Source organism: Meles meles, chromosome 15 (genome assembly GCF_922984935.1).
Source record: "Meles meles chromosome 15, mMelMel3.1 paternal haplotype, whole genome shotgun sequence".
NCBI lineage: Eukaryota > Metazoa > Chordata > Mammalia > Carnivora > Mustelidae > Meles > Meles meles.
In genome coordinates, this window is record NC_060080.1 from 37,214,918 (window position 1) to 37,241,694 (window position 26,777).

Below are 26,777 nucleotides of genomic sequence, written 5' to 3' on the forward strand. Positions count from 1 at the left end.
ACATATCTGATGTGGATCTTTCATTTCCTGCCCAGTTTAACCCACCCTAGCCTACCCCTCTTTCCGTCTCTACATAGTATGTGATCCCACTCTCCACCCAGTCTCCGAAGCCCAAAATCTAGGCTTCATCCTTGACTGCTCTTTTCTTTACGGTCCATACCTAATGCATCAGCAAGTCTTGCTAGCTCTACCTTCAAAATACATTCTGAATTATACTTTTTCTTGCCATTTCTGCTGCTATCACTTGTAGTCGAAACTACTATTCTCTCTAGTCTGCGTAATTGCTATGCCTGCTCATGGCCAGTTCTCTAAGAGCGATATCTAAAAACGTAAGCCTGATCAGGTTACTCCCTGTTCAAGACTTACCAGCTGGCTTCCCAATGCAGTCAGATAAACTCCAGATTGCTGATGGAGACTACTATTTAACATTTGCTCCTATCTCTCATAGCATCTCCTGTTCTTGACCTTGCTCACTGTTCTATAGCCATGCCTGCCTAGAGTCCTAAAAATATCCTAAATCCGTCTGTGTATCTCAGATGTCCCTATGGATTATTTTCTGTTTCTTTCAGCTCAGATGATGCCTTGCCAGAGAATCCTTTTCCTTTCCAAAAAAGCCTTTATGCCCATTACTCTGTGTCCTTTGCCCTGCTTTTGTTTTTCCTCCCTGCACTAACCTCTTCCTAGCACTTCTATTGCATATCTGTTTATCTGCCTGTCTCCGCTCTTACACCATAAGCTCCATGTAAACACAGAATTTCTGTCTTGTTCATCTTTACCCTCCCCAGAGGCACTCAGTAAATGTGCGTTGAATGAATGCATAGAAGGAATGCGGTTTATAATGTTGACTCAAGCTCAAAACATAGGCAGTCCTCAATGTAACGAACACATAAACACGGTCTATCTCTATAGCTACCATCATATGCTCCTTTTAAAACCTCTATTTTGAACTTACTTCTTCTTTTATTGCCTTGGAAGACCATCTGGCCATTGGTACTCATTTCTATCCCCGGTCCAGTGGACCTCACCTTCTTTTCCACCAACCATGAGACAGGAGGGCATCACCTGGAATCTCCTGAGAGGGGGAGAGTTGGACTCTTGCCACAAGCCAGGTACCTCACCTACTTCTCTCTACCCTCTTGGGACCTCTTCTCAAGTAATGTCCCCTAGTTTAGTTCTAATGATAAATGGGGGAATTGGAAGAGGAAATAGCCATTTACGTTATTCCATATTCCTTCTGTGGATTTGGGCTTGAGTCAGGATGGCCATTGTAAGGACATCTTGTATCATGGAGTCTTAGCCGGAGTGAGAATCAGAAGAGAGGCAAGGCCCTTGTCAAGTCATGGCAGTGATCCCACCTGGGTGGTGTCTGAACCCTCACCCAGACAAGTCATTGATTGGTGGTCAGCATCAGGGCGAGGTAAAGAGAGAATAAAATGCCAAACAAGGGGGAAATTTTGCCTTAGGGACTTGAAATAAGTGGTATGCATTTGTTTTGTTTGGGAACTACAAAATGAAACCTATAGGATGTATAATGGCTTTTATTCTTGTTATGAAGAAATATCTAGTACCTGCCACATGCTGGGAATAGTTAGCTCAACCTCCACACTATATCTGGTGTAAAGACCCCCTCTTCACCACCTCCGCCGCCAATCTTGGACCTCAGCTACCTTCACCTCTCACCTGGAGCATTGTTCCTTGTCCTCTTGCCCTTGGCCATTCTCCAGAATACACACGCAGTACAGCAGACAGAGATCATGTTAAAGCACAGTCCGACCCTGTCACATCTGTGTGCACTGCTGTCTCCCTGGTGCTGGGGCAGCACACAGAACCCAGCCAAAGTTCCATATGTATATTGAGTGATGAGTGAATGAATAGATGAAGTAATGGGTGTTTGGAGATACAGACATAAATAAAATAGAAATGATCTCTTGCCCTTATGGACACTAGGGATACATATATTTCCAGATAAATAGTTGAGATGGGCACAAATAACAAAAAAAGACTATCACCTGGAAGCTCCTTAAAGAATTCCAGAGTTTCCTCATAATTTCTCCAGGTGTAGTTAGTGAGGATATAAAGAAGTAATATTAGAAATACAGTTAACGAATCCATGGAAACATGCTACACTGGTATTCAAAATTTACAAAATATAGATTTTATGTATCATTTTATACCTACAAAATAAGAGAGACCTTCAGTGATACTGTTGCTGAAGGTTTGTAATGAACTGCTTCCTCTTAGTTGTGATGCACTGCCTTTTGAAAAATCTATAGGATAATACAAAGGAAGAGCCATAGAGAGTACATAGGCCTTAGCCCACTAATCTCATTCTTGAAAACATAACTCCAGGGAAATATTTTAAAAGAAACAAGAGTGATCTATAGCAAAGACATTTACTACCATGTGACCTGTAACAACAATATTTTATTTAGAAACAACCCCACTGTCCAGCAATCGGTAAACAAATGTGTAATTTTCTTCAGCTGCTAACATAATTGTAATGTTAATGTAGAGGGGCGCTTGGGTGGCTCAGTGGGTTAAAGCCTCTGCCTTCGGCTCAGGTCATGATCCCAGGGTCCTGGGATCGAGCCCCACATCGGGCTCTCTGCTCCGCAGGGAGCCTGCTTCCTCCCCTCTCTCTCTGCCTGCCTCTCTGCCTACTTGTGATCTCTGTCTGTAAAATAAATAAATAGAATCTTTAAAAAAAAAATGCTAATGTAGAAACAGTCAAAATACTGACAATATAAAGTGAAAGAAGTTGACGATATAAGGTGAGTTCACTATGACTGAGCCAATCTTTCCTTATGGAAAGGAAAGTGATATTAAAAGATAAAAATAACTATATTAGGAAATAAGACTGCAGGTAAATTTTCTATTTCACTTGAATACCATTTTTTTCAATAATAATAATAGTTTTTTAAAATGATCAAAATGTAACTTTCTACCTTCTTCCATTTATTTTTCCCACCTATCAGCATTAGGTTTATTTTCAATAAGAAATAGTTTATATAAAGAAATAGCATAAGGGAAACAAAGTTGGAGCAAGTAGGAGGGAAAGTGAGCAGATATGGAGAGCAAGGCATTAAAAGTGGTACAGTTCCAGAGCATTAGTAGGAAGGGATATTTTAGGATAATAATTTATTTTTTTAAAAGATTTTATTTATTCATTTGGCCAAGAGAGAGCACAATCAGGGGGAGGAGCAGGCTGAGGGAGAGGAAGAAGCAGGAAGCCTTATGTGGGGCTTCCTCCCAGAACCCTGTGATCATGATCTGAGCTGAAGGCAGACAACCAACTGAGCCACCCAGGTGCCCCTTAGGATAACTATTTTAGGAGAAGTGAAAAGGAAGAGAGACAAAGGTCTGTCGTCCCCCCCCCCACCAAAAAAAAAAAAGGAAATAAAGAGGAGCTAGGATATCTGAGTGTGGTTCCTGAGGGAGATGAAACAGAAAGAAGCCTGTTCCTACAAAATGAGAGGAAGGAGCGTCTCTGAGATGATTTGTAGTTTCTTGTTTAAGAGCTAACCGCATGGTGGAGCAAGTGAGAGAAATGAGATGGTTGAGACAACGGTTGGCTTTTAGGAAAGTTGAATTGTTAAATTAATTAATAAAATTAGATTAATTTGTTTTAAAAGCATGAGATGCAAGTAGAGATGAGCTATAAATCTAAAGCATAGGTGGGAGGTCCTAGAACTAAAAAAACTGAGTTCAGCAAGTTTGCAGGATATCAGATCACACAAAAACCAGTTGCATTTCTGTAATTAGCAATTAATATACTGAAACTAAAATTAAAAACCATATTTTTTAATAGTCACCCCAAAGAAAATGAGATACTTAGGTATTCACTTAGCAAAACATGTACGGGATCTTAATGCTGAAAATTACAAAACAACTGAAAGTCAAAAAGGATTTACGTAAATGGACAGACATACATGTTCATGGATTGCAAGACTCAACGTTGTAAAGATGTCAGTTCACCCCAAATTAATCTGTAGGCTTAATGCAGTTGCTGTCAAGACCTCAACCAGGTTTTTGTGCAGACATAAAGCTTCTTCTAAAATTCACATGGGAAGGCACAAGTCCTAGAATAGCTTAAATAGTTTTGAAAAAGAAGAATCAAGTTGGGTGTGCCTCAGTGGCTCAGTCATTAAGCCCCTGCCTTTGTCTCAGGTCATGATCCCAGGGTCCTGGGATCAAGCCCTGCATCAGGCTCCCTGCCCAGCGGGAAGCCTGCTTTGCCCTCTCCCACACCCCCTGCTTGTGTTCCCTCTCTCGCTGTGTCTCTCTCTGTCAAATGAATAATAAAATCTTAAAAAAGGGGGCACCTGGGTGGCTCCGTGGGTTAAAGCCTCTGCCTTTGGCTCAGGTCATGATCTCGGGGTCCTGGGATCGAGCCCCGCATCGGGATCTCCGCTTGGCGGAGAACCTGCTTCCCCCCACCTCTCTCTCTGCCTGCTTCTCTGCCTACTTGTGATCTCTCTCTCTCTCTCTGTCAAATAAATAAAATCTTAAAAAAAAAAAGAAAATCTTAAAAAAGAAGAAGAGGGGCACCTGGGTGGCTCAGTGGGTTAAAGCCTCTGCCTTCTGCTCAGGTCATGATCCCAGGGTCCTGGGATTGAGCCCTGCATCAGGCTCTCTGCTCAGTGGGGAGCCTGCTTCCTCCTCTCTCTCTCTCTACCTGCCTCTCTGCCTACTTGTGATCACTTTCTGTCAAATAAATAAATAAAATCTTAAAAAAAAAAAAGAATAACAACAATCAAGTAGGAGTAATCACTGTACTTGATATTAGAGCATACTACAAAGCTACAATAATCACTACACTGCAGTATTGTTAGGGGCACAGAAACATAAATCTGTGGAAGAAAGAACTCAGAAACAGACCCTACATAAATACCCACCTGATTTTTGACAAAAGTGCAAAAGCAATTCAATAGGACAGACTTTTCAGGACACCTGGGTGGCTCAGTTCAGTTAAGCATCTGCCTTCAGCTCAGGTCATGGTCCTGGGATCTTGGGATCAAGTCCTGCATGGGGCTTCTTGCTCAGTGGGTAGCCTGCTTCTCCTTTTGCCTGCCACTCCTCCTGCTTCTCTCTCTCTCTCTCTCTCTGTTACAAACAAATAAAATCTTGAAAAATAAAAAAAATAATAGGACAGATTTTTCAACAGATCATGCTGGGGCAAGTAGATACCCATAGATTAAAAACAATGAACTTCAATATTACCTCACACCTCATACAAAAACTAACTCAAAACAGTTTTGTGGACTTAAATTTAAAATATAAAACTATAAATATTATCAGAACTAAATAGGAGCTAGGGCAAGGCAAAGAATTCTTTTTTTGTTGTCTTTTTAAGATTTTATGTATTTATTTGACAGAGAGAGACACATCAAGAGAGGGGACACAAGCAGGGAAAGTGGGAGAGAGAGAGGCAGGCTTCCCGCTGAGCAGGGAGCCGGATGCAGGCCTCCATCCCAGGACCCTGAGATCATGACTTGAGCTGAAGGCAGATGCTAAACCAACTGAGCCACCCAGGTGCCCCAAGGCAAAGAATTCTTAAACTTAGTATCATGTATATGACCATAAGAGTAAATAAAAGTTCATAAGCCAAAACCTCAATAAATGAGGTGGGGTTTTTTTTTTGTTTGTTTGTTTTTTGGGGTTTTTTGCTCTGTGAAAGACTCTATTGAAGAGGTTGAATATCCAAGCTATAGACTCGGAGAAAATACCTTCAAACCACCTATCTGACAAAAGACTCTATATCTAAAATATATAAACAACTTTCAAAACTCAACAGTTAAAAAAAGAAAAGAAAAGAGAAAAAGTCCATTTAGAAAATAAGCAAAGGCATAGGAATGCATTCCATTGAAAGGCTCTACAGAGGGACGCCTGGGTGACTCAGTCAGTTTAGCATCTGCCTTTGGCTCAAGTCATGATCCCAGGGCCCTGGGATTGAGTCCCAAGTCAGTCTCCTTGCTCACTGAGGAGTCTGTTTCTCACTCTCCTTCTGCCCTTGCTTGTCTTCTCTCTCACTCACTATCTCTCTCACATAAATAAGTAAAATCTTAAAAAAAAAAAAAAAAAGGCTCTACAGATAAAAAATAAGCAAATGAGAAGATTTTCAGTATCATTAACCATTAGGGAAATGCAGATTAAAACCACAATGCTTCTATTAAAATGGCTAAAATAAGAAACGGTAATGACAGCAAGTGCCGCAAGGGTCAGAAGAAACTAGATCATTCACACAGTGTTCGTTGGGATGTAAAATGCTACAGCCACTCTGGAACAAAGTGTAGTAATTTTTTGTAACACTAAACCTGTAACTACCATATAACCTAGTAATTGCACACAGTAGGGCTTTGTCCCAGAAAAATGAAAACTTATGTCCATGCAAAAACCTGCATGTGATTGTTCATAGCAGCTTTATTTGTAACAGCTGGAAACAAACTGGAAACAACTCAAATTGCTTCAGAAGCCTAGTGATTAAGCCAACTGTGGAGAACTGATACCATGGAACACTCCTCAGCTCTTCAGCAATGAAAGGGAATGAAGTATTGATACATGGCATCAACTTGGATGCATCTCCAGAGAGTCATGCTGAGTGAAAGAACCCAGGCCCCAAAGATCACATACTATATAATTCTATCTGTATAAAATTCCTGAAAATTTGGACAAAATTATGGAAATGGAGAACAGATTAGTAGTTGTCAGGAGGGTGTTATGGAGAGGGAGGTAGTTGTGGCTTTAAAAGAGCAACACTGACGGATCTGTGGTAATGGAACTGTTCAAAACGGGAGAATATATTTGGAAGTCATATATCTTATCAGACACCTGTATCCAGAATGTGTAAAGAACTCTGATAACTCAGGGACCTGGGTGGCTCAGTTAGTTGAGCGACTGCCTTCAGCTTGGGTCATGATCCTGGAGTTCTGGGATTGAGTCCCGCATCGGGTTCCCTGCTTGGCAGGGGTCTGCTTCTCCCTCTGACTGTCCTCCTCTCATGCTCATTCTCTCTCAAATAAGTAAATAAAATCTTTTTTAAAAAGATAAAAAAAGAACTCTGATAACTCAATAATAAAAGGACAACCTAATAAGAAAAGAACAAAGAACGGAAGTAGCTATTTCTCCAAAGAAAATATACAAATAGCCAATAAGCACATGAAAACATGCTCCTCATTGTTAGTCACTAGGGAAATGCAAATCAAAACCACAATGAGATACCACTTCACACCTACTAGGATGACTATAATCAAGAAGATAGTAAGTTGGCAAGAATGTAGCAGAATTGGAACACTCAAATATTGCTGTTGAGGGTGTAAAGTGGCGTGAACATTTTGGGAATTAGTTTGGCAGTTTCTCAAAAAGTTAAACATAGAGTTACCATATGACCCAACTATTACACTCCTAGGTATATTCACAAAAGAATTGAAAATATGTCCACACAAAAACTTCTGTGCAGGTCTTCATAGCAGCATTATTCATAAGAGCCAAGCAGTAGTGGAAAAAACTCAAATGTCCATCAGTTGATAAATGAATGAATAAAAATGGTATATCCACACAATGGAATATTATCTAGTCATGGAAAGGGAGAATGATGTAGTGGTACATGCTATAACATGGATGAACCTTGAGAACATTATGCTAAATGAAGAAGCCAGACACAAAGGCCACATACTGTGTGATTTCATTTATATGAATCATCTAGACTGAGCAAATCCAGAGACAGTAGATTAGTGGTTGTCAGAATAGGGTAAGGAAGGAATGGGGAGTTTACAGCTAATGATATGGATTTTTGCAGGGAGGTGATGAAAATGTTCTAAAATTGTTAGTGGTTGTTGCAAATCTCTCGGGTTTATGAAAAACCATTGAATTGTATACTTTAAAAGGGGAAATCTTATGATATGTAACATATCTTAATAAAGCTGTTGAAAAGGACATTGTTATCATTTAAAGTTGATGGACACTTTACATGTATCAAATTTTTACTATTACAGTACTATAGAGAATTGACTTGTATGATTGTCTTTATGCCCTAACTTTCTGGATATTTCTATAAGCTATACTATGAGAACTAGGTTTATTAAGGTCTTTATCAGGGTAGCCATGTCGCCAACAGTAAAGTGACATTTATTTAGGATGTTTGGATATTTTGGATGTCTGTGAAAACGAAATTTCATGTTTGAAGCCTGTCAAGGTAGTCTTTTTTTTTTTTTCCATTTTATTTATTTTTTCAGTGTAACAGTATTCATTCTTTTTGCACAACACCCAGTGCTCCATGCAAAACGTGCCCTCCCCATTACCCACCACCTGTTCCCCCAACCTCCCACCCCTGACCCTTCAAAACCCTCAGGTTGCCCCAACCTCCCACCCCTGACCCTTCAAAACCCTCAGGTTGTTTTTCAGAGTCCATAGTCTCTTATGGTTCGCCTCGCCTCCCCAATGTCCATAGCCCGCTCCCCCTCTCCCAATCCCACCTCCCCCCAGCAACCCCCAGTTTGTTTTGTGAGATTAAGAGTCATTTATGGTTTGTCTCCCTCCCAATCCCATCTTGTTTCATTTATTCTTCTCCTATCCCCCTACCCCCCCATGTTGCTTCTCCATGTCCTCATATCAGGGAGATCATATGATAGTTGTCTTTCTCCGATTGACTTATTTCACTAAGCATGATACGCTCTAGCTCCATCCACGTCGTCGCAAATTGAAGCCTGTCAAGGTAGTCTTAAAGTCCTACATGGGAAAAGAGTTAGATGGCCTTGGTGCTCTTGTGGGCGGAGGGGAGAATGTGAGAGATTGGGGAAGTGATGGGATGGAGGAAGAAAGGTGAGCAGGCCAATAGAAGCCTCCTCTTGGTTTTCTCCTGCTATCAGTATTCCCCTTCTGGCTTTGTAGAGATCTTTTCCTCTTGGAATCAACTGGACTCATTTCTCTTACAATTTTGCCCTGTTAGGTGAAGGCATCCTCATTTCCTCAGAGGCTACAGAGCTTCTGGATTTCATTGACAACCAGGGTCAGGTGCACGTGATCCAGAAATACCTTGAGCACCCTCTGCTTCTGGAGCCAGGTCACCGCAAGTTTGACATTCGGTAAGGCATCGGTGTCCAGAGTTTTTGTTACTAATATTGAGAAAAATGCGGTGGCGGGTGATAAGGGTAACATGGAATGTGAGGAAGTATTTGACCGTGTTTAATACGTAGCCAAAATTGAGCACAGCTGAATAGAACTAAGCTTCTGTACCTAATTTTCTATTTTTCCTTCAGTATTTCTCTTTTCTTTCTAGAAAACATTACTAAAACTATGGGTTTTCTTTTTTTTTATATATATGTTCTCTTTACTCAGAATGACTTGTGTCTCCAAAGAGGAGAGTTTAAGTGTATGGGGCTTGCTTATGGAATCAACTGAGAGATAAATCTAGAACACACAATTCAGACACAACACATAATATGTCCTTGCTTTTTTATTTGTGTCCTCTATTTTTTAAGGATTTCATAAACACACCTCACATACCTTTTTGGATTCTGACTTTCTGAGCAAAGGTCTGACATAGAATAAGAGGTTGTATTGTGCCTTCTAAAGCTAAACAGCCCTCTCCCCCTCTTTCCTGTGGTCTTGCTGACATCTCCTCTATGAGAATTCTGTTTTCTTGTCTTCATAACTTGCTGCTTCTTGAACACCAGTCCTATGTCAGGTCACCTTCAGGATGAACCCTCTCCCTTTTAAGATTACTATAGAGCAAACAGGGCAAATGGAAAATTCATGGATAAACCTTAGGACCCAACCTATCCAGATCTCTTCAAAATGCTGTCTTTTGAACAGATCAAAGGCTCCTTGCCATTCATGATAAAATGTTTTATTTGCCTCATTACAGTGATAATCTACCATCTTGGTTAATTGTCATGGCTTGCCTAACAGAATTTTAGAACCTGTCTCCTTCCTCTGCTTCCCTCCAAACCTGTTAAGGTGTGCTGATGATGTATGTGCTATGGAGAAACTTTGGATGACTTGAGTGAAACTGTTTTTATTGACTTGCAGAAGCTGGGTCTTGGTGGATCATCAGTATAATATCTACCTCTATAAGGAGGGTGTGCTTCGGACTGCTTCAGAACCATATCATGTTGATAATTTCCAAGACAAAACCTGCCATTTGACCAATCACTGCATTCAAAAGGAGTACTCAAAGAATTATGGAAAGTATGAAGAAGGGAACGAAATGTTCTTTGAGGAATTCAATCAGTACCTAATAAGTGCTTTGAACATTACCCTGGAAAGTAGTATCTTACTACAAATTAAACATATAATAAGGTAACTTAATTGTATCTTTTTTAGTTATGTGTCTTGGAGAAGCTTTGGGAGTTTGTGCCTTTCAAGGAATTATTCTGTTTAAGCTAATTTAAGGACAAAAATTGTTTGTAATATTCCTTCATTATCCTTTCAATATTTATAGGATCTGTAATGATGTCACTGCTTGCATTCCATATATTGGTAACTTATTTCTTCCATTTTACCGGGACAGAATGGCTAGAGATATATCCGTATTATTAATCCTTTCAAAAGGTTACTTTTTGGTTTTATTGATTTTCTCTGTTGTTTTTATTTCTTTGACTTATGTTTCTTATTATTTTCTTCCTTTGCCTTTTTTATTAAAGATTTTGTTTATTTATTTGACACAGAGAGAGAGAGATCACAAGTAGGCAGAGAGGCAGGCAGAGAGAGAGGGGGAAGCAGGCTCCCTCCTGAGCAGAGAGCCCGATGTGGGGCTCGATCCCAGGACCCTGAGACCATGACCTGAGCCAAAGGCAGAGGCTTAACTCTCTGAGCCACCCAGGCGCCCCTTCCTTCTGCCTCTTTGAGGGATTTGTTTTGTAGTTTCCTTAAGGCAAAAATTCAGATCATTGATTTGAAAGAATTCATTTTTTAAATGCATTTAATGCTGTCAGTTTCCCTCTGAGTACTCATTAGCTGCATCCCACAGGCTTTCCTATGTTATGTTTTCATTTTCATTTTATTAAAATATTTTCTAATTTACCTTGTTACTTCATCTTTGACTTGTGTTATATAGAAATTGTTGCTTAATTTCCAAATATTTGGGAATTTTCCAGATATTTTTCTATTACTGATTTTTATTTTAATTCCACTGTGGTCAGAGAACATACTTTAAAATTTGTTAAAGATTGTGTCATGGGGGCGCCTGGGTGGCTCAGTGGGTTAAGCTTCTGCCTTCCGCTCAGGTCATGATCTCAGGGTCCTGATATCAAGCCCCATATCAGGCTCTCTGCTCTGCAGGGAGCCTGCTTCCCCCTCTTTCTCTCTCCCTGCCTCTCTGCCTACTTGTGATTTCTCTCTTTGTCAAATAAATAAATAAATTCTTAAAAAAAAAAAAAAAGAAAAGATTGTGTCATAGCCCAGAATGTGGTCCAGTTTTAGTGACTGTTCCATGTATACTAAAAATAATGTTTATTCCCTTGTAGTTGGGCTGAGTGTTCTATAAATGTGAATTAGGTGAAGGTGGTTAATAGCGTTGTTAAAGGCTTTTATATCTTTACTGCATTTCTGTTCTACTTGTTCTGTCCATGATTGAGAGGAAAAACATTGAAGTCTCCAAGTATAATTATGGATTTGTCTGTCTCTCCTTTAGATTTACCCATTTTGCTTCATATATTTGGAGATCCATTTTTAGGTGCATATGCATTTAAAATTATTACCTCTTTGTGGCAACTGACCACTTTAACCTTATGTAATGTCTTGTCTGTCTTTATCTCTGATAATGTTTCTTATTTTGAAAGTCAGTTTTGCCTGATATTAATATAGCCACTCCAGCTCTTTTTAATTAGAGATATGTCTCCATCCCTTTAATTCTATCCTACCTTATTCCATTCTATATTTAAAGTGGGCTTCTGGAGTGCCTGGGTGGCTCAGTTGGTTAAACAACTGCCTTCAACTCAGGTCATGATCCTGGAGTCCTAGGATAGAGTCCCGCATCGGGCTCCCAGCTCCACAGGGAGTCTGCTTCTCCCTCTGACCTCCTCGCTCATGCTCTCTCTCACCGTCTCTCTCTCAAATAAATAAATAAAATATTTAAATAATAAAGTGGGCTTCTGGCAGACAGTATATAGTTAGGTTTTGTTTTCATTTTGTTTAACAAAACATTCAACTCAGTAATCTCTACCTTTCTAATTGGTGTGTTTTTATCATTTAAATTTACTGTAATTATTGGTTTGGTTGGATTTACATGTGCTATTTTATTATTTGCTATCTGTCCCCTTTTGGTTTTGTTTTTCATTTTCCCATTTTCTGCTTTTTATTTTTTATTTTTGTATTTTTAAAGTTTTTTTTTTTTTTTTTTTTTTTTTTTTTATCAGAGAGAGTGAGAGATAGCATGTGCGCTCACGTACACAAGCAGGGAGCGGCAGGCAGAGGGAGAAACAGACTCGTCACTGAGCAAGGAGCCCAGTGGGAGACTTGATCCCAGGACCATAGAATCATGACCTGAGCCAAAGGCAGGCACTTAACTGAATGAGCCACCCAGACATCCCCATTACCTACCTTTTAAAAATTATTTAAATTTATTTAGAGTTTCATTTTAATTTTTCTGTTGAGTATTTGGCTCTCTCTCTCTTTTTAGTCTTTACTCTAGGAATTTTGATTAATATACCTAATTTTTATTTCACTGACTTAGAATTAATAATTTACCACTTCAAATAAAGTATAGAAAACTTATAACTTTATAGTTCCTTTAACTCTCCTCCAGTTGTGGTGTGGATTACATTTACATACACTGAAATCTCTACTGCATAATATTATAATTCTTGCTGTCAATTGTCATATATATTTTTATTTGTATGTTAGATTGACAGGTTGGATTTTTTTAAACCAAATACAAGACCAAATGGTATGCTGTGTACAAGAAAACCCACCCTAAATTAAAAAAGAAAAAAATATTATTTTTTATTTACCTAAATAATTGCCCTTTTTATTCTCTTCCTTTAGTCCTAAAGTTCCAAATTTCTCTCTGGCATTATTTCCCTTCAGACATTAGCATTTCTTTTAGAGTAGTTCTTTAGATAATCAGTCCTTTTAATTTCTGTCATCTGAGAATGTCTTTATCTCACCTTATTCCTGAAGGATATTTTCACTGGTGTTACATAAACATAATAGCAAGCAAAAATTGCAAAATATATAAGCTGTATACAAGATGTATGCAGATTGATTCTGTTCATATAAATTGAAAAACAAGCAGAAGTAAAAAAAGTTATTTAGAAGAATATTCATGTATGGTAAAAACAGAGAACTGAAGGTATGAAAAACACAACATTCAAGATAGTGATTATCTCTGAAATGGAAGCAGGAGGGACCCAAGAAAGAGGCTTAAAGGAATTGTGGTGTGGGTACATGGGTGGTCATTAATGCTACCTATATTGTAAACTCACAAGACATTATTATCATTACTATTGTATAGTTAACATTATTTATATTTCCCCATACATTTTTACCATTTATGTTGTTTCTTTTTCTTTCATGTATTTTCTTAATTTTGTCTAGGATCAGTTTCCTTTTTTTTTTTTTTTTTGAGAGAGAGAGAGAGCTTGTTTAGGGAGTAGCGAGGAGCAGGAGGAGGGAGAGAGAATCCCAAGTAGACTCCCCACTGAGTGCAGAGCCTGATGCAGGGCTCAATCTCACCCTGAGATCTGACCTGAGCTACCTGGGTGCGCCCAAAGCAAGTGTCTTTAAAAAAATAAATAAATAAGGGGGGCACCTGGGCGGCTCAGTGGGTTATGTGTCTGTATTTGGCTCAGGTCATAATCTCAGGGTTGTGAAATCAAGCCCTGTGTTGGGCTCCCTGCTCAGTGGGGAGTCTGCTCGAGATTGTCTCTCTCCCTCTCTCTTTCAAATAAATAAAATTTTAAAAATTAAAAAAAAAAAAGACATTTGCATTGGAAACAGATTTCTAGATCAGCAAAATCCCCCCACCCTTTTTTTAAAGCACTTTGAAGATGGCTTACCATTGTCTTCTGGCTTCTATTACATAGGTGTCATAGTGCTTCTCCAGTCTGTGGCTTCAGGTCTTTTATTTGTTTTGGGATATTCATGGCCACTATCTTTCCAGTTAGGGCTTTCGTCCCATTCTTCTCTCCTCTGAGATTCTAATTACATGGATGCCAGTCTTTTTCACTGTCTCCTGTTTCTCCCTTGTGTATCATTTGATCTCTCTCTTTAGCAATTAAAGCCTGCTTAAAAAGGGAAAAACTTGGGATGCCTGGGTGGCTCAGTCGTTAAGCGTCTGCCTTTGGCTCAGGTCATGATCCCAGCATCCTGGGATCGATTCCTACATCGAGCCCCACATCGGATTCCCTGCTCGGCAGGAGGCCCGCTTCTCCCTTTCCCACTCCCCTTGCTTGTATTCCCTCTCTCACTGTCTCTCTCTCTCTGTGTCAAATAAATAAATCTTAAAAAAAAAAAAAAAGGAAAAGCCATTAAAATTTGTTGTTAAACTCATCTCTTGATTTTAGGTATTGTGGTTTTCAGTTCTAGAATTTCCATTTGACTCTTTTTAGATTATAATTCTTTTGTGAAATCTCCCACTTGTTATATCTTGAACATGTTAATGGCAGTTCTTTAACATCTTTATTTGATTAGTCTGAAATCTGAAATACCTATAGTAGAGGTTAGCAAACTCTGTTCTATGAGCCAAATCCAACCGAAAGCTTGTTTTCAAATAGGCCATGAGCTAAAAATAGTTTCTACATTTTTAATAGGTTTTTTAGAAATTAAAGAATATGGTAACAGAGACCATATGTAGTCTTCAAAACCTAAAATAGTTACTGTCTGGTCCTTTATAGAAAAAGTTTGCCAAGACAATAGATCTTGTTTCTATTGTCTGTTTTTTTTTTTTTTCCCTTTTGGCCTTGTTTCTTAATATGCCTGGAAATAATTTTTTAGTGTTATTTATTTATTATAATTTACTAAATCCAATTTTTTTAAATTGAGGTGTAACATGCATATGGTAAAGTCCACAAATCGTTAAGTGTACAGTGTAGTGAACTTTTAATTATGGACACACTCAGCTAATCATCACATGAATGAGGATATAAAACATTTACAGCACCCCCAATACTCCCTTGTGCTCCCTCAAAATATATACTTCATGCTACAGATAGCCACTCTTCTGATTTTTATCATAATCCATTCCTTTTGCTTACACTACATTTTATGTAAATGGAATTATACTGTATTTCCTGTTTCATGTTTAACTTTTTTTCACAATTGTAGGTATGGGTTTTATCTATATTGTTGCATATAGCAGTGATTACCTTATATACTGCTGTGTAATATTTCATGGTGCAAGTATTACGTGGTTTATCCCTTCTATAGTTGGTGGGCATCTTGGTCTTTATCTTTTACATTGTAGACCTCTAATCTACCTGAATTCTTATATGTCAAGTTTCATGTTTTTCTACGGGGTATCCCGTTGACCCAGGACCATTTGTGCATAAGACTGGCCTTTTCCCGCTGCGTTTTGGTGAGCTTTTGTTATAAATCAGGTGGCCATTTGTGTTAGGGATCTCCATTCTCTTCTGTTGGTCTATTATCTGTCGTGTCATTATCACAACGACCGAGGCTTTTTCCTTAACGTATTCTTACATTGAGTCTGGCAGAATAACTAGAGTCCTGTTTCTTCAGGGATTGTAGGTGCTTAGAATTCTGACATCAGATAAATCAGGTATGCTGAAGAAAGATTTCCTATTTTAGGCAAAAATTTATTGGATATTTATTACCCCCCCCTTCCCCTCATTGTCCTGTACAGTTCAGAGAGGGTTGCTACTTTGATGCTATACATGTCCCTAACAACTCTCATGGTTTTTCTTCCCCCCACACCCCCAGCTAGCCTCCCACTCCCTTCCCACTCCTGCTGGAAAAGGATGTACTGTTTAAAGTCTCTGATGATGAAAAAAAAAATATTTAAAGTGAATTATTAATCTTGAGCTTCTAGCATATTAAAAAAAGTAATATTTAATTTTTATTTACTTCTGGCTCTTAGTTTTTCCTTTATGTGTTTGAGCATAGTGTTTCTTTCATTTTTTGGGGGGGTTCTTCTTTTTTTAATCATGAGCCTCTATTAAATGTAAAAGTTTTCTTAATTATAATATTGGAAAGGGTCTTTTAATTAAAAGAAAAGATAAGGGTACTCCCTTAAAGAGAACAGAAAAAGCTATAGAAAAAAAAAAAGTGATACGTGGTTTACCAGTGCAGGTTAAAGATGAATGAGAGAAGAAATTTTCAATTAGCAATAATCGCGCCTCGGATAAACCTCATTGGCTACGATACTGCCACTGCGCAAAGCTAGAGAGAAGAAATTTTCATTCCAGTTGATTCTTAAATGGCTAACTGCCCAAAATTACTTTTAAAGGTTTAAACATATGCATCGAAATACTTTCCTTTTTTTGGGGTGGGGGGGAAGTAAGCTGATGCTTGGGCTGGGGTGGGGGGGGATGTGGTGGTGGAGGGAGGTTTGGGAAGCAAAATTCCAGCTCCATGTTCAGGGAGGTCTCAGTTCTTGAAAGTCATGAATCAAAACGTACTCGTATGGATACATCTTGGACTTAGTCACATGAAAGCTAGTTCCTTCATTTTTCCTTCTAAACATACAGTTATGTAGGAGGAAAGCTATTTCTGGTAATCTTAGAGTCATCATAACGTACTTTATTACTAAAATAGATATTTTACCCCAACATTCAGTTGAGGGAAGAAGTCAGGGAAGATCTGCATAAAACAGAAATGACAAAGGTTTTCTGGATGGTTATACAAAATAGTGATTTATTAGTAGTAAGGTTTTTATTTATTTTTTTTAAGAGAGATTTTATTTATTTATTTGACAGGGAGAGAGCACAAGGGTGAGGGCAGTGAGGGGCAGAGGGAGAAGCTGACTTCCCACTGAGCAGAGAGCCTGACACGGGGCTTGATTCCAGGATCCTGGGATCACAACCTGAGTGGAAGGCAGATGCTTAACCTTCGGAGTCACCTGGGTGCCCTCATAAGTTCTTTATGTAATTATCTCATTGAACCATCCGAGTGCTAGGACTTGGTGTTATTTTTACCCCTTCCTTTATGGATAAAGAAATCAAAGCTTGGCTAAGAGAGGTTAAAAACTTGCCTAAGATTCTGGCCTTAGGCCCCTGACCTTAGATCTCATGTATTAACTCAGTATGTTTTTGAAGTTCATGTTCAACTTTTTCGTGTTTTCAGTTTGTCTGTGTTTTTTTTCCCAATTTTTTTTGAACAGTAGTTGATGTTAATAGTAATTCTATTTTGTATTTTAATATTTAAATCTTTTAATTAGTAATAATTTGGCATTAGAACTGAAGCTAATGGAAGTAATGAGTGAGGCCAACTTCACTGCCAGTTCTGCCCTTCACCAAATGGTAGTCCATTCCTTCTACATGGCAGCAATGCATGGGAGTGTTTTATTTATTACAAACAAACATGGCGGCAGTCTCCTTTTGAGGGAAGCCACCTTTGCAGGCACTGTGGTGACTTAGTGCTGTGCTGGTAAAGCAGCCCCTCCTGTAAGAACATGAGTATTTGCAGAATTTTCTAACAAATAGCTTGGTAAGCAGCTTTGTTTTGAATAATCATTGGTAATTAAAAGAGAATTGGGGCACCTGGCTGGCTCAATTGGTGGAGCGTGCAACTCTTGACATCTGGGCTGAGAGTTTGAGCCCTACATTGGGTGTAGAGATTACTTCAAAATAATATCTTTAAAAAATAAAATAAAATAAGTAAAAGAGAGAATTAAGTCCAAGTGGATCTTTTATCATCATTTTTGATACAAAATCATCCAAGCACATCTTCCATGTTCCTTCTCCCTCAACCAGCCCATTCTCAGTGAGCTCTCCCCCTTTGCCCCGCAGAAGCTGCCTCATGAGCGTGGAGCCCGCCATCAGCACCAGGCACCTCCCTTACCAGAGCTTCCAGCTCTTTGGCTTCGACTTCATGGTGGACGAGGAGCTGAAGGTGTGGCTCATTGAGGTCAACGGCGCCCCGGCTTGTGCTCAGTAAGCCTGAACACCACTGTGTTTTAACAAATGGGTAGTTGGTTCCACAGTTGGAACAGCCTGTCTTGGCAAGGTGGTGAGTCTCTTCATCTACGTGTCCAAGCGGAGGCTGTTTTAACTGCTATGAGGTAGGATGTCCTCTGGCAGGACCCTGGCCAGCAGGGGGCTCTGCTGAGTCAGTCCTTCCCAATTCTCCTGTGTGTTGAGCAGGAGTCTGTGCTTAGGTGGGTGGTAGTTGCTATGAGAGTTTCAAACAAAGCTAGTAGCTGTCAGAGGAGACCCTCTTGTGTGACCAGTTCAGGGAATGGGGTCCTGTGAGTTGGGGGGGTGCTGATAACCAAGAAATTGAGGGGGTTCTCCAGGCAGGAAGTACTCTGAGAAGGCATTGTAGCCACAGTGGAGCTAGAATGGGGATGTAAGAGAAGAGTGTCACATGTACCATGGAGCGGAGGGGAGAGCCTTCAGAAGGGGGACATAGCATCCAGTGGGACCACGCCCCATGCCAGGCTCTGTGGGGGATGCACAGATGCGCAGAACCTGTCCGCGAAAGCCTCATGGAGGCCTTAGAAGTTAGGGGCAGCTGGACATGGTCCTCGAAGGCTGCTGGTTCTTCTGAAGATTCACTTTCATCAGGTCAGGACCCTTCATGGTTCCCCATGTCCACATCTTGGAGGAATTGAGGTGATCGTCCACATGTTCAGGAGAAAGTTCTGGACCTACAAGGGGCAGCATTGACACACAAGCCGCTCTTTCATTAGGAGCCAGGCCTTCGCCACTTGCTCAGTGGCTGTGACATGGCATGTGTGATTCATCTTGTTCGGCAGTCCCTTCAGCTAACCCGTACTCGTTAGTACCCCTAACCCCCCAGGCCCCAGGATGGGGGTCCCAGTCATGAGCAGAGACACAGGCCCTGTCCTTGGAAAGACTATAGGCATGACAAAGGACCAGACAAATACAGATTACAAACTGGGACATGCTTTATCCTTGATCAAGGATGTTAAAGTAGTATCATTGAGCAGAGGGCTGCTGTTGAGAAGTGGTACTTGGAACTGAGTCGGAAGGAGGAAGGAGAGGTGAGCAGGACGGCTGGACAACAGCAGCATGCCTCTGTTCCCCGTCCTTCCAATAAAGGTTCAGTCATCCCTTGCATCCTATGCCTTCTCCACCCCACTTCCTGCCCCATGTCCCTTTGCCTTCCTCATTCAGTGTCGGCCTCTGCCCCCTCTGCCTCTTCGGGGTATGGTTCCCGTCAGCGTGTGCATATGCAGCAGATTTCCTCAGCAGTTATAAAGAGCCCTCCCTCAAGGCCATGTCCTGCTCCGGTGACTCCTCCTCCCTGCTCCTGTTGTAGCCAGTGTCTGCTCAGGCTGGCTCCTCTTTCTCTATCCTCATCCGTGCTGTGGTCCACCCTGGGCTGGATGTCATCCCCTCCACCCCACAGAAATGTTCTTTGAAGGTCCCCAGCTAAGTCCATATTGCCAGGTCCAGCGGCCCCTTTCCGTGTGGACATCCTGGACCTCCCAGCAGCATCTGAGGGAGCTGCTGACACCGTGCTGAGATGCTCTTCTGTTGTGGCTTCAGACACATTCTGTAGTGGGAAGCTTTGGCTGAGGAGATGTGGGCATGATTGGCCTCTTGCTCCTCCTTAGTGGACCCCAGTCACCGCCTCAGCCCTGGGTGTTTGTCTTCTCTCTCCACTATGCTTTCTCTGAACGTGATCTTACTCAACTTCATACTTTTAAAACCACCAGATTACATCACAGCCCAGAGTTCCAGAGCTGTGTGTGCACCTGCCTGCCCAGTCTCCTGCGGGGATGTCTGTGAATGTCTCTGAGAGGCACGCCCTGCCCCAGACTCGCGCATCTCCGTGAATGCCCACCTCCCCTCCCCACGGAGTCTAGGCTGGAATCCTGACCGAGATGCAGCCTCCTCCTTTCCATTACCTTCAGGTTCTGTGCATTGGGAGCTCGTCAGCTCAGCCTCCAGCCTTGGCAGTCCTCTGCTCTCCACCCCCACTGTCCTAGCTCTCCCACAGGTCCTCCTCCATCACTGTGGACACTTTTGCAGAGAGCCTTCTAATGGGGATCTCCTCTTCTGCTCTTGCCCCAATAAAATCCACTCTCGGTGCGCAGTGTTCCTGCCATTGTCACAGCCTGTCTTCTCCCCCTCACAAACACACTCTTTCTCTCCTCCTCCTCTCTTTTTTCTTCCCCGCTCCTTTCTGTCTCTCTGGGTCTATCTGTCCTCTCCCTCCTCTTTTCTACCCTGTCATCCTCTGTCTGACCTCTCTCATTCCCCAGATGTCACCTATTTGTCACCCCTGGGGAGTCTCTCCTAGGGTCTTCTCAGCCACACTGAGAAGGTGCTTTCCCTCCAAGTATACTCACCACAGGCAGGCAAGATGGCTCTTAGACTCTATGGAAATTGCCCATCTTCCCTGCCAGTGAGAGCAGGAGTTATTGGTCTCTTCACCCGAGACCTTCCCGAAGTATTTGTTAAGGGGCTGCTTGATGCTTGTGCAGCATGTGTATGTGCCATGGAAACCAGTTTTAGGAACTTGGTCATGAGACGGAACACCTAGGGCAGGTCCCGGTGAAAAAAAAACCTATTGACTTTCCACATGCACTTTGATGAACATCTACAATGATATTTTTTAAAACACATTTCAGGAAGCTTTATGCAGAACTGTGCCAGGGCATCGTGGACATAGCCATCTCCAGTGTCTTTCCACCCCCGGACGTGGAGCCGCAGCACGTCCAGCCGGCGGCGTTCAGCAAGCTGTGACCGAGGGAGGCGCTCAGAGCTGCCTCAGAAGAAGCACGAGCTCCTGCTCCAGGGGAAGGAGGAATGTCAGGGTGGCTCACTACCAAGCCAGGACTGGAGAAAGAGAGGCAACCGGCAAAGCCGCGACAGAAGGGAGAACACCAGAAGAAAAGACAGCTTCCCCAAAGAGCGGTGGCTCAGGGGTTCCCAGGTGGCACTCTCAGCGCTGCTGTTGAGATGTGAGAACGGAAGCCAGTTGCTCTGAAGGGGGAGCCAAATGCTATTCTAAGGGGAAAAGACAGGGATTTGATTATTTTATGTTCTCATCCTTTAAAAAAAAAATCCAGTTTTTATCCTAAGGCAGCATTGTGAGCAGCGCCTCTCCTCCCTGGGGGTTGAGACTGTTGGACCTTTCATTGGTGTCTTTCCACCTGCTGCAGCCTTAGTGCCTTAGCTCCATGCCCAGCTGCAACCCTTCTGTCTGGGACACGGATTGAACATTATAGCGTCCGGGAGGTTGCCAGTGTGTTCCCTGCCCATCCCTCTCCGCAGCACCCTGCCCGTGGAAGTCTGGACAAGCATGCACCAACAGTGCTCGGGTTCGTGCTGGGCACCACCTCACAGCGAGCGAAGGGGGCTTTCCTCGTCATGTTCCTGACGGCGTTTGGTCAGTCACCTGTCAGGGCCAGTGTGGGCTAGGCACCCAAACAGCAAGTGCTGCTCTCGATCTGCTCTGTGCATGTTTTAGAAACCAAGCAGCAAGTTTGCCACAAACCCATAAGCCTCAAATAAGCATGAGAGAGAAAACAAAACAAAACAAAACAAAACACGATGTCTTGCTTTACTTAATAGTTGGGTGTGGTAGGTTTGGAAATATGATGATCCTCACTTGTCTCGGTTTTAACCAGAATTCTACATGCACTCTTGCAAAGTTCCCTTTGGCGCGCTTTTTTTGTTGTTTTAACTTCTGTAAAAACCCCTCTAGAGGGTAGGAGAAGTAGAATTACACACACACATGCACCGCACCAGGTGATACTGCCCCAGACACAGGTAGCTCTCCCCCATTTTCTTGCCCTCAAAGCACCTTCTGCAGGAGCTAGAAGGGCACGTTTGGTTCCAGGGAAGATTCTCTGCCTGCTTGTGCCTCTGCATGCCAGGCGAGGGTCTAAATGAGTGTTTGTCTGGCCTGAATGGGGGAATCTCCTAAAATGGGAAAGATGTGGTTTCAGAGCTCTACACAGCATCTTGTAAGTCAACAAATGTGTCCTGTTAGGTGTAGTTTCCACTCACTGGATCACATATTCTGTAGATTTCTCAGGAGACTACATCCCGAGCAGTGGGAAGAACAAGACGCTACTTGCGTTCCAACGTGAGCCGAATGAGCAGGTCCTTCTTAGAATGTACTGGGAACCACAGCAGGCCTCCTGTCCAGTACGTGCTGTGTTCTTCCTTTGTGTATATGTGTGCCCCGTTATTCTTTCTGTGTGGTACCAGACAACAGTTCTGCAGTCAGGGAGACTTCCCTAAAAAGGGAAAAGAGCAATGCCTCCTGAAACACGATGAGATGTGGGAGCTCACGGTGAAGAAAGGATAAGGAGTATTTCATAGATGCAGCAGTGGGTATAGGACGTGGTGGCATAATGTTGGGGTGAAGGAGAAAGGCCCAACTGGTTTGGCTCGTCTGCAAATTTGGAATTACAAAATATTCTGGTTACCCAGAATACAGATAATAAGGTTTGCATCCAGAGTGAAATTAAACAGTCAGCAGGGAAAGTCAGTCTTGGAAGGCTAGCACTGTTCGATTAGTGTTTGGGGACTTTGAGCAGATCATGACAAGGTACACACCCTTCTAGAAAGTGTGAGCTACTCAGTCCTTGGGAAGTCTCTGTGAACTGGTGATGGGGGAAGCATGGAGGTTTTTGTTGTTACCATACGTGAATGTAGATCTGTAATGATCTTTTGGACCTAAATTAAAGGGACATTTGAGAGTTTCTTAACTCTCACAGTGACAGAGCTAAGAATTTAGATGGTGCCCATGGATCTTGACGGAATAACTAAGAAACCTCAATCACTGGCATATATGTGAGGGACGTTACGCTTTAAAAAGAAAGTTATGCTTCATTCCTCACATGGTTTCAAATAAATACCTATTTCATGCATTAGTTTTTGATCGGGTGGGATGGTTGGCTCAGCATTGTTCCATACGCTTCCATGGTACCTTTGGCACAGATGGTAATGCCTCGCCTCTCAGCCTTCCCACATGCAGAGTGCGTATGTGTCTCCAGTTGCTGGGGGAGGAGGTGTTCTTTCTTTGGAGATGTTAATTCCAATCTTTGCACTGTCATTTGACCACACAGTGCGAGATGAACCCATTAACTTCTCTGTGCCTTAGTTTCTTATCTCATGGAAGGGATTGTTGCCTGACCTGGAGACTACCTCAGGGACTTCTAGTGAGGACAGGACAGGTGAGGTTAGGAAGACTCAAGAACCTGTGGTACCAAGGTTCTCAGTGCTGACTATCTGCTGGAATCACTTGGGGAGCTTTTTTAGAATGTTGGTTTCTACACCCTCCCTTTCTCTCCCACCTCTGACCAATGAAATCAGAACCTGAGGCATCAGTACGCTTTGAGATGCCTTGAACCACCACTTAAGAAGGAAGGACAAACACACTGCTACCTTAGAATAATCAAATAAGATCTAGGACTTTTTGAAAAAGTTCCTTTAGGAAGGACAGGCATTTCTTGAGGAATGACCATGTTGCTGGTCAACGCGTTGACCTACGTACTCGTGATACAAGCAACTGCTGTCTGAGCATGTTCTCGTTTTGCTTCTTGTCCAGCATTTGTAAACTCAAACATGCTTTCATTTCCTTAAACAGTTTGTGAAGCCTTGACAACAAATGTAAACAGCCAGGAATTTATACATCTGCTAAATATGTGTTAAGGGTATTCGTTACTGAGAGAAAAGCCCCTTCCTCGTTAACTCCTGTGGTAATCATAAACTCGATTTTACCCAGAACATTGAAGTGCCTCAGTGTCTGTATGATTCAGTGGAGCAGGCGCTGGCATGCTGACCTGCACACTCGCCCCTTCACTAGCACCTCAGGATAATTATCCCAGACTCGGGATATCTGGTAGTGTCAGAAATGTATGGGATCCGCAGAATTTGCAAACAGCAGCAAAGCTACAGAGTGTGTTTTTGTTGACAGCCACGGTTGTGTCAAGCAGGTGTGGATCCAGCCCTGTTGTGGGGGTGGGGGGCTCTGCTGGGGAAGACAAGGGGCCAGAGTAAGTCCCCTGCAGCATGTGGGTGCTGTGGAGAAAATTCAGTGATACACTTGTCTCTGATCCTAGATGCAGAATCCGTACCTAAGAGGAAATGACTTCTGGAATAAGATGATTTTATGAATGTTTAAAATGCCCAGAGCATTAAAGTAATATTTCAAGCGTCTTTGTGCCCTTTGGTTCTGTCATCTCATCATGGTGGTTGACTGTCTTAGGATATCACTGATTATATGTATCCACAATTCTGTTGCTCAGGTAGGCAGGCTTTTTCCAGAAAGGGTCAGAGTCATAAATATTCTAGGCTTTGCAAACCAAACAGGTTCTTTGTTGCATATTCTTCTTTTTAACCAACACTTAAAAACAAACAAACAAACTTGGTTGACAGGCGGTACAAACACGGGCCAGATGTGGCCACTGCTTGCTGACACAGCCTGTTACCCAATACGTAAGCCAACAGACTGCCCTTTGACACTGTAATGTCCTCTTCTAAGGTGAAGCACTGAAATAATTTCTGCTGCCAAAATCCGGTCCATCTCTTCCCTGCCTGTATGTTGCCTGAATCATCATACAGATGGTCAGGTGAGACCCATGGCTATGAGAAAGCATTATGTGTGCTTCAAACACAGGAGGTAGAGGGGCTTCTGAAATGATTCTACAATCAGCGGGAAGACCACGAAGTTCTAAGAGTTCACTAAGGCCACGTATATAAATATCTGTAAGTCTCACAGCCTAAGGCATTTAGTGTCATTTATATAAATTGTAGTTAACTTGTAACTTCCCCTGTGATGAGGCTGAATGCTTTGGACTTCTTTCCCATGTTTGGCTGCTTTCACTCCATAAACATCTTCTGGCACAAAGATTTGTGGCCTTCCACAAATGGAAACCCTGGCTTAAGCACTCCAGACAGGTTTCTGATTTGATATGACACCTACACCTACCAGACTTGGTGTAGATTGTATGGGCAGGGTGCAGAACAAACAGGGAACAAAGCAGGAAACTACTTAGGATCCTGAGAGTGGACAGGTTCAAAGCCTTTGGAGGACTTCTCTTTATGGGCTGGTCCTGCTTGCTGTCAGGAGCTGCCCCTTCTCCTTAAAGAACCTGAAGTTACCCATGGTCTCAGAGGTTCAGTGATATTTTAGAGATGTCTCCCCCAAAACATCCCTAAGGGCAAACGGAAATGAGCCCCTGTCCCAGGGAATACTTCGCACAGGTTGATTGCTGGAAGCCAAGATTCCTTTTCAAAATTCACATGAGAGGACATCAGTAAGAACAGCAGGGTAAAACCTCTGAAAATCCTCTCTCCTTGGAAGGGATGGGAACACTGGCAAAAACTGTCTAGAAATTAACCAAAGGCTTGCAACAATCCAGAAACATTTATTAAAGAAAAACCATTCTACCTTGATAAGAATAGCAAGTTTTGGAATGTTTTAATTCACTCTATTTTCATTCCCCTTTTCTTAGCTCCATAGTAGCCTTGGAAATGAAAAGCCCTGCGATCATGGTAAAACCCAGGAGTCTAGCAACAATTGGAGGATATAGAGTGGGGTTGAAGCTCCTCCAAAAAGCCCCATTCCCGGTGAATTGTCATTATTTGACCTGTCTGGCTGTTCCATGTAAGTCCTCATCTCAGGGCTTGTCTTCCGCACTTCTCAAAGTGGGCCTGGTGTGAACAACCTTTTTCCGATGTGAGTTTGTTAAAAATCATCAGCAATTGTTTATCAACTTCCTGGGATGGCTGTAAAAGTTGGAAGGAACAACAAGCTAACCAAAAAACTTAGGAAAAGATGGGGAATGAGATATCCATTAGAAGTTTTAAAAAGTTTCTGAAGAACAAAGAAGACCACACACATGTATAGGGCTGTGTGCAGGCCTGGGGAGACCTGAATTCCAACAGCTTCCCCCCACCCCCCACTTTAAGTAGGAGCCCAGCACAGGGCTTGAACTCACAACCCTGAGATCAAGACCCGAACTAAGAACAAGAGTCAGATACTTAATAGACTGAGCCACCCCAGCACCCTGAATTCCCTCAGTTTTTACCTCTACATGACCAGGAGGATCTACATAAGCCTCCCTGGCACGCCCAACGCTCGCGCGAGCACACACACACACACACACACACACACACACACACACAACCCCTTGGCAAAGACGGGGAGACTTACTGGTCCAAGTGTTTAAGGAAATCTGTTCAGTCATTAGTTGACCACTAAGCTAAGAGCAGAGACTTCAGTGGCCACACACATCAAAGAATATAAGCTTTACAGAATTATTTCAGGAAACTCTAATCAATGACAATAATAAACCTTGGAGAAGATAGAGTATCTGGTTTCTAAAGTTGCCCCATCATAGTATCACATCTTTCCAGTTTTCAGCATAAATTATGGGACATGCAAAGAAAAAAGAAAGTATGGCCCATGGAGGGAAAAGGCAATCAGTAGAAACCATCCCTGAGGAAGCCCAGGCATCGGTCTTATTGCACAAAGACTTTAATTCAGCTATTTAAATGTTTAAAGAACTAAGAGAATGATGAGAGTGGTGTCACCAGAGAGAATATCATTAAAGAGATATAAATTGTTTATATAATTTATATATCTATGTCTATAAAAATAGAACCAAGTAAGAATTTTGGCTTTTAAAAGTACAGTAATACAAATGAAAAATTCAGTAGAGGGTGTGTAGGTGG

General features: G+C 41.9%; 1 protein-coding gene and 1 pseudogene across 1 annotated transcript in view; one reads left to right on the plus strand and one right to left on the minus strand.

The window, feature by feature from the left end:
- Positions 1 to 24,253, plus strand: part of TTL (tubulin tyrosine ligase) — a 36,061-nt gene extending 11,808 nt beyond the window's left edge. Inside the window, exons 4-7 of the mRNA XM_045979609.1 lie at positions 8,945 to 9,080; positions 10,027 to 10,296; positions 17,901 to 18,044; positions 20,714 to 24,253. Of these exons, the coding sequence (XP_045835565.1) occupies positions 8,945 to 9,080; positions 10,027 to 10,296; positions 17,901 to 18,044; positions 20,714 to 20,828 (665 nt within the window). The 3' untranslated portion in view covers positions 20,829 to 24,253. The remainder of the gene's footprint in view (positions 1 to 8,944; positions 9,081 to 10,026; positions 10,297 to 17,900; positions 18,045 to 20,713) is intronic.
- Positions 16,179 to 16,334, minus strand: LOC123926300 (annotated as a pseudogene).
- Positions 24,254 to 26,777: the final 2,524 nt, after the last annotated feature.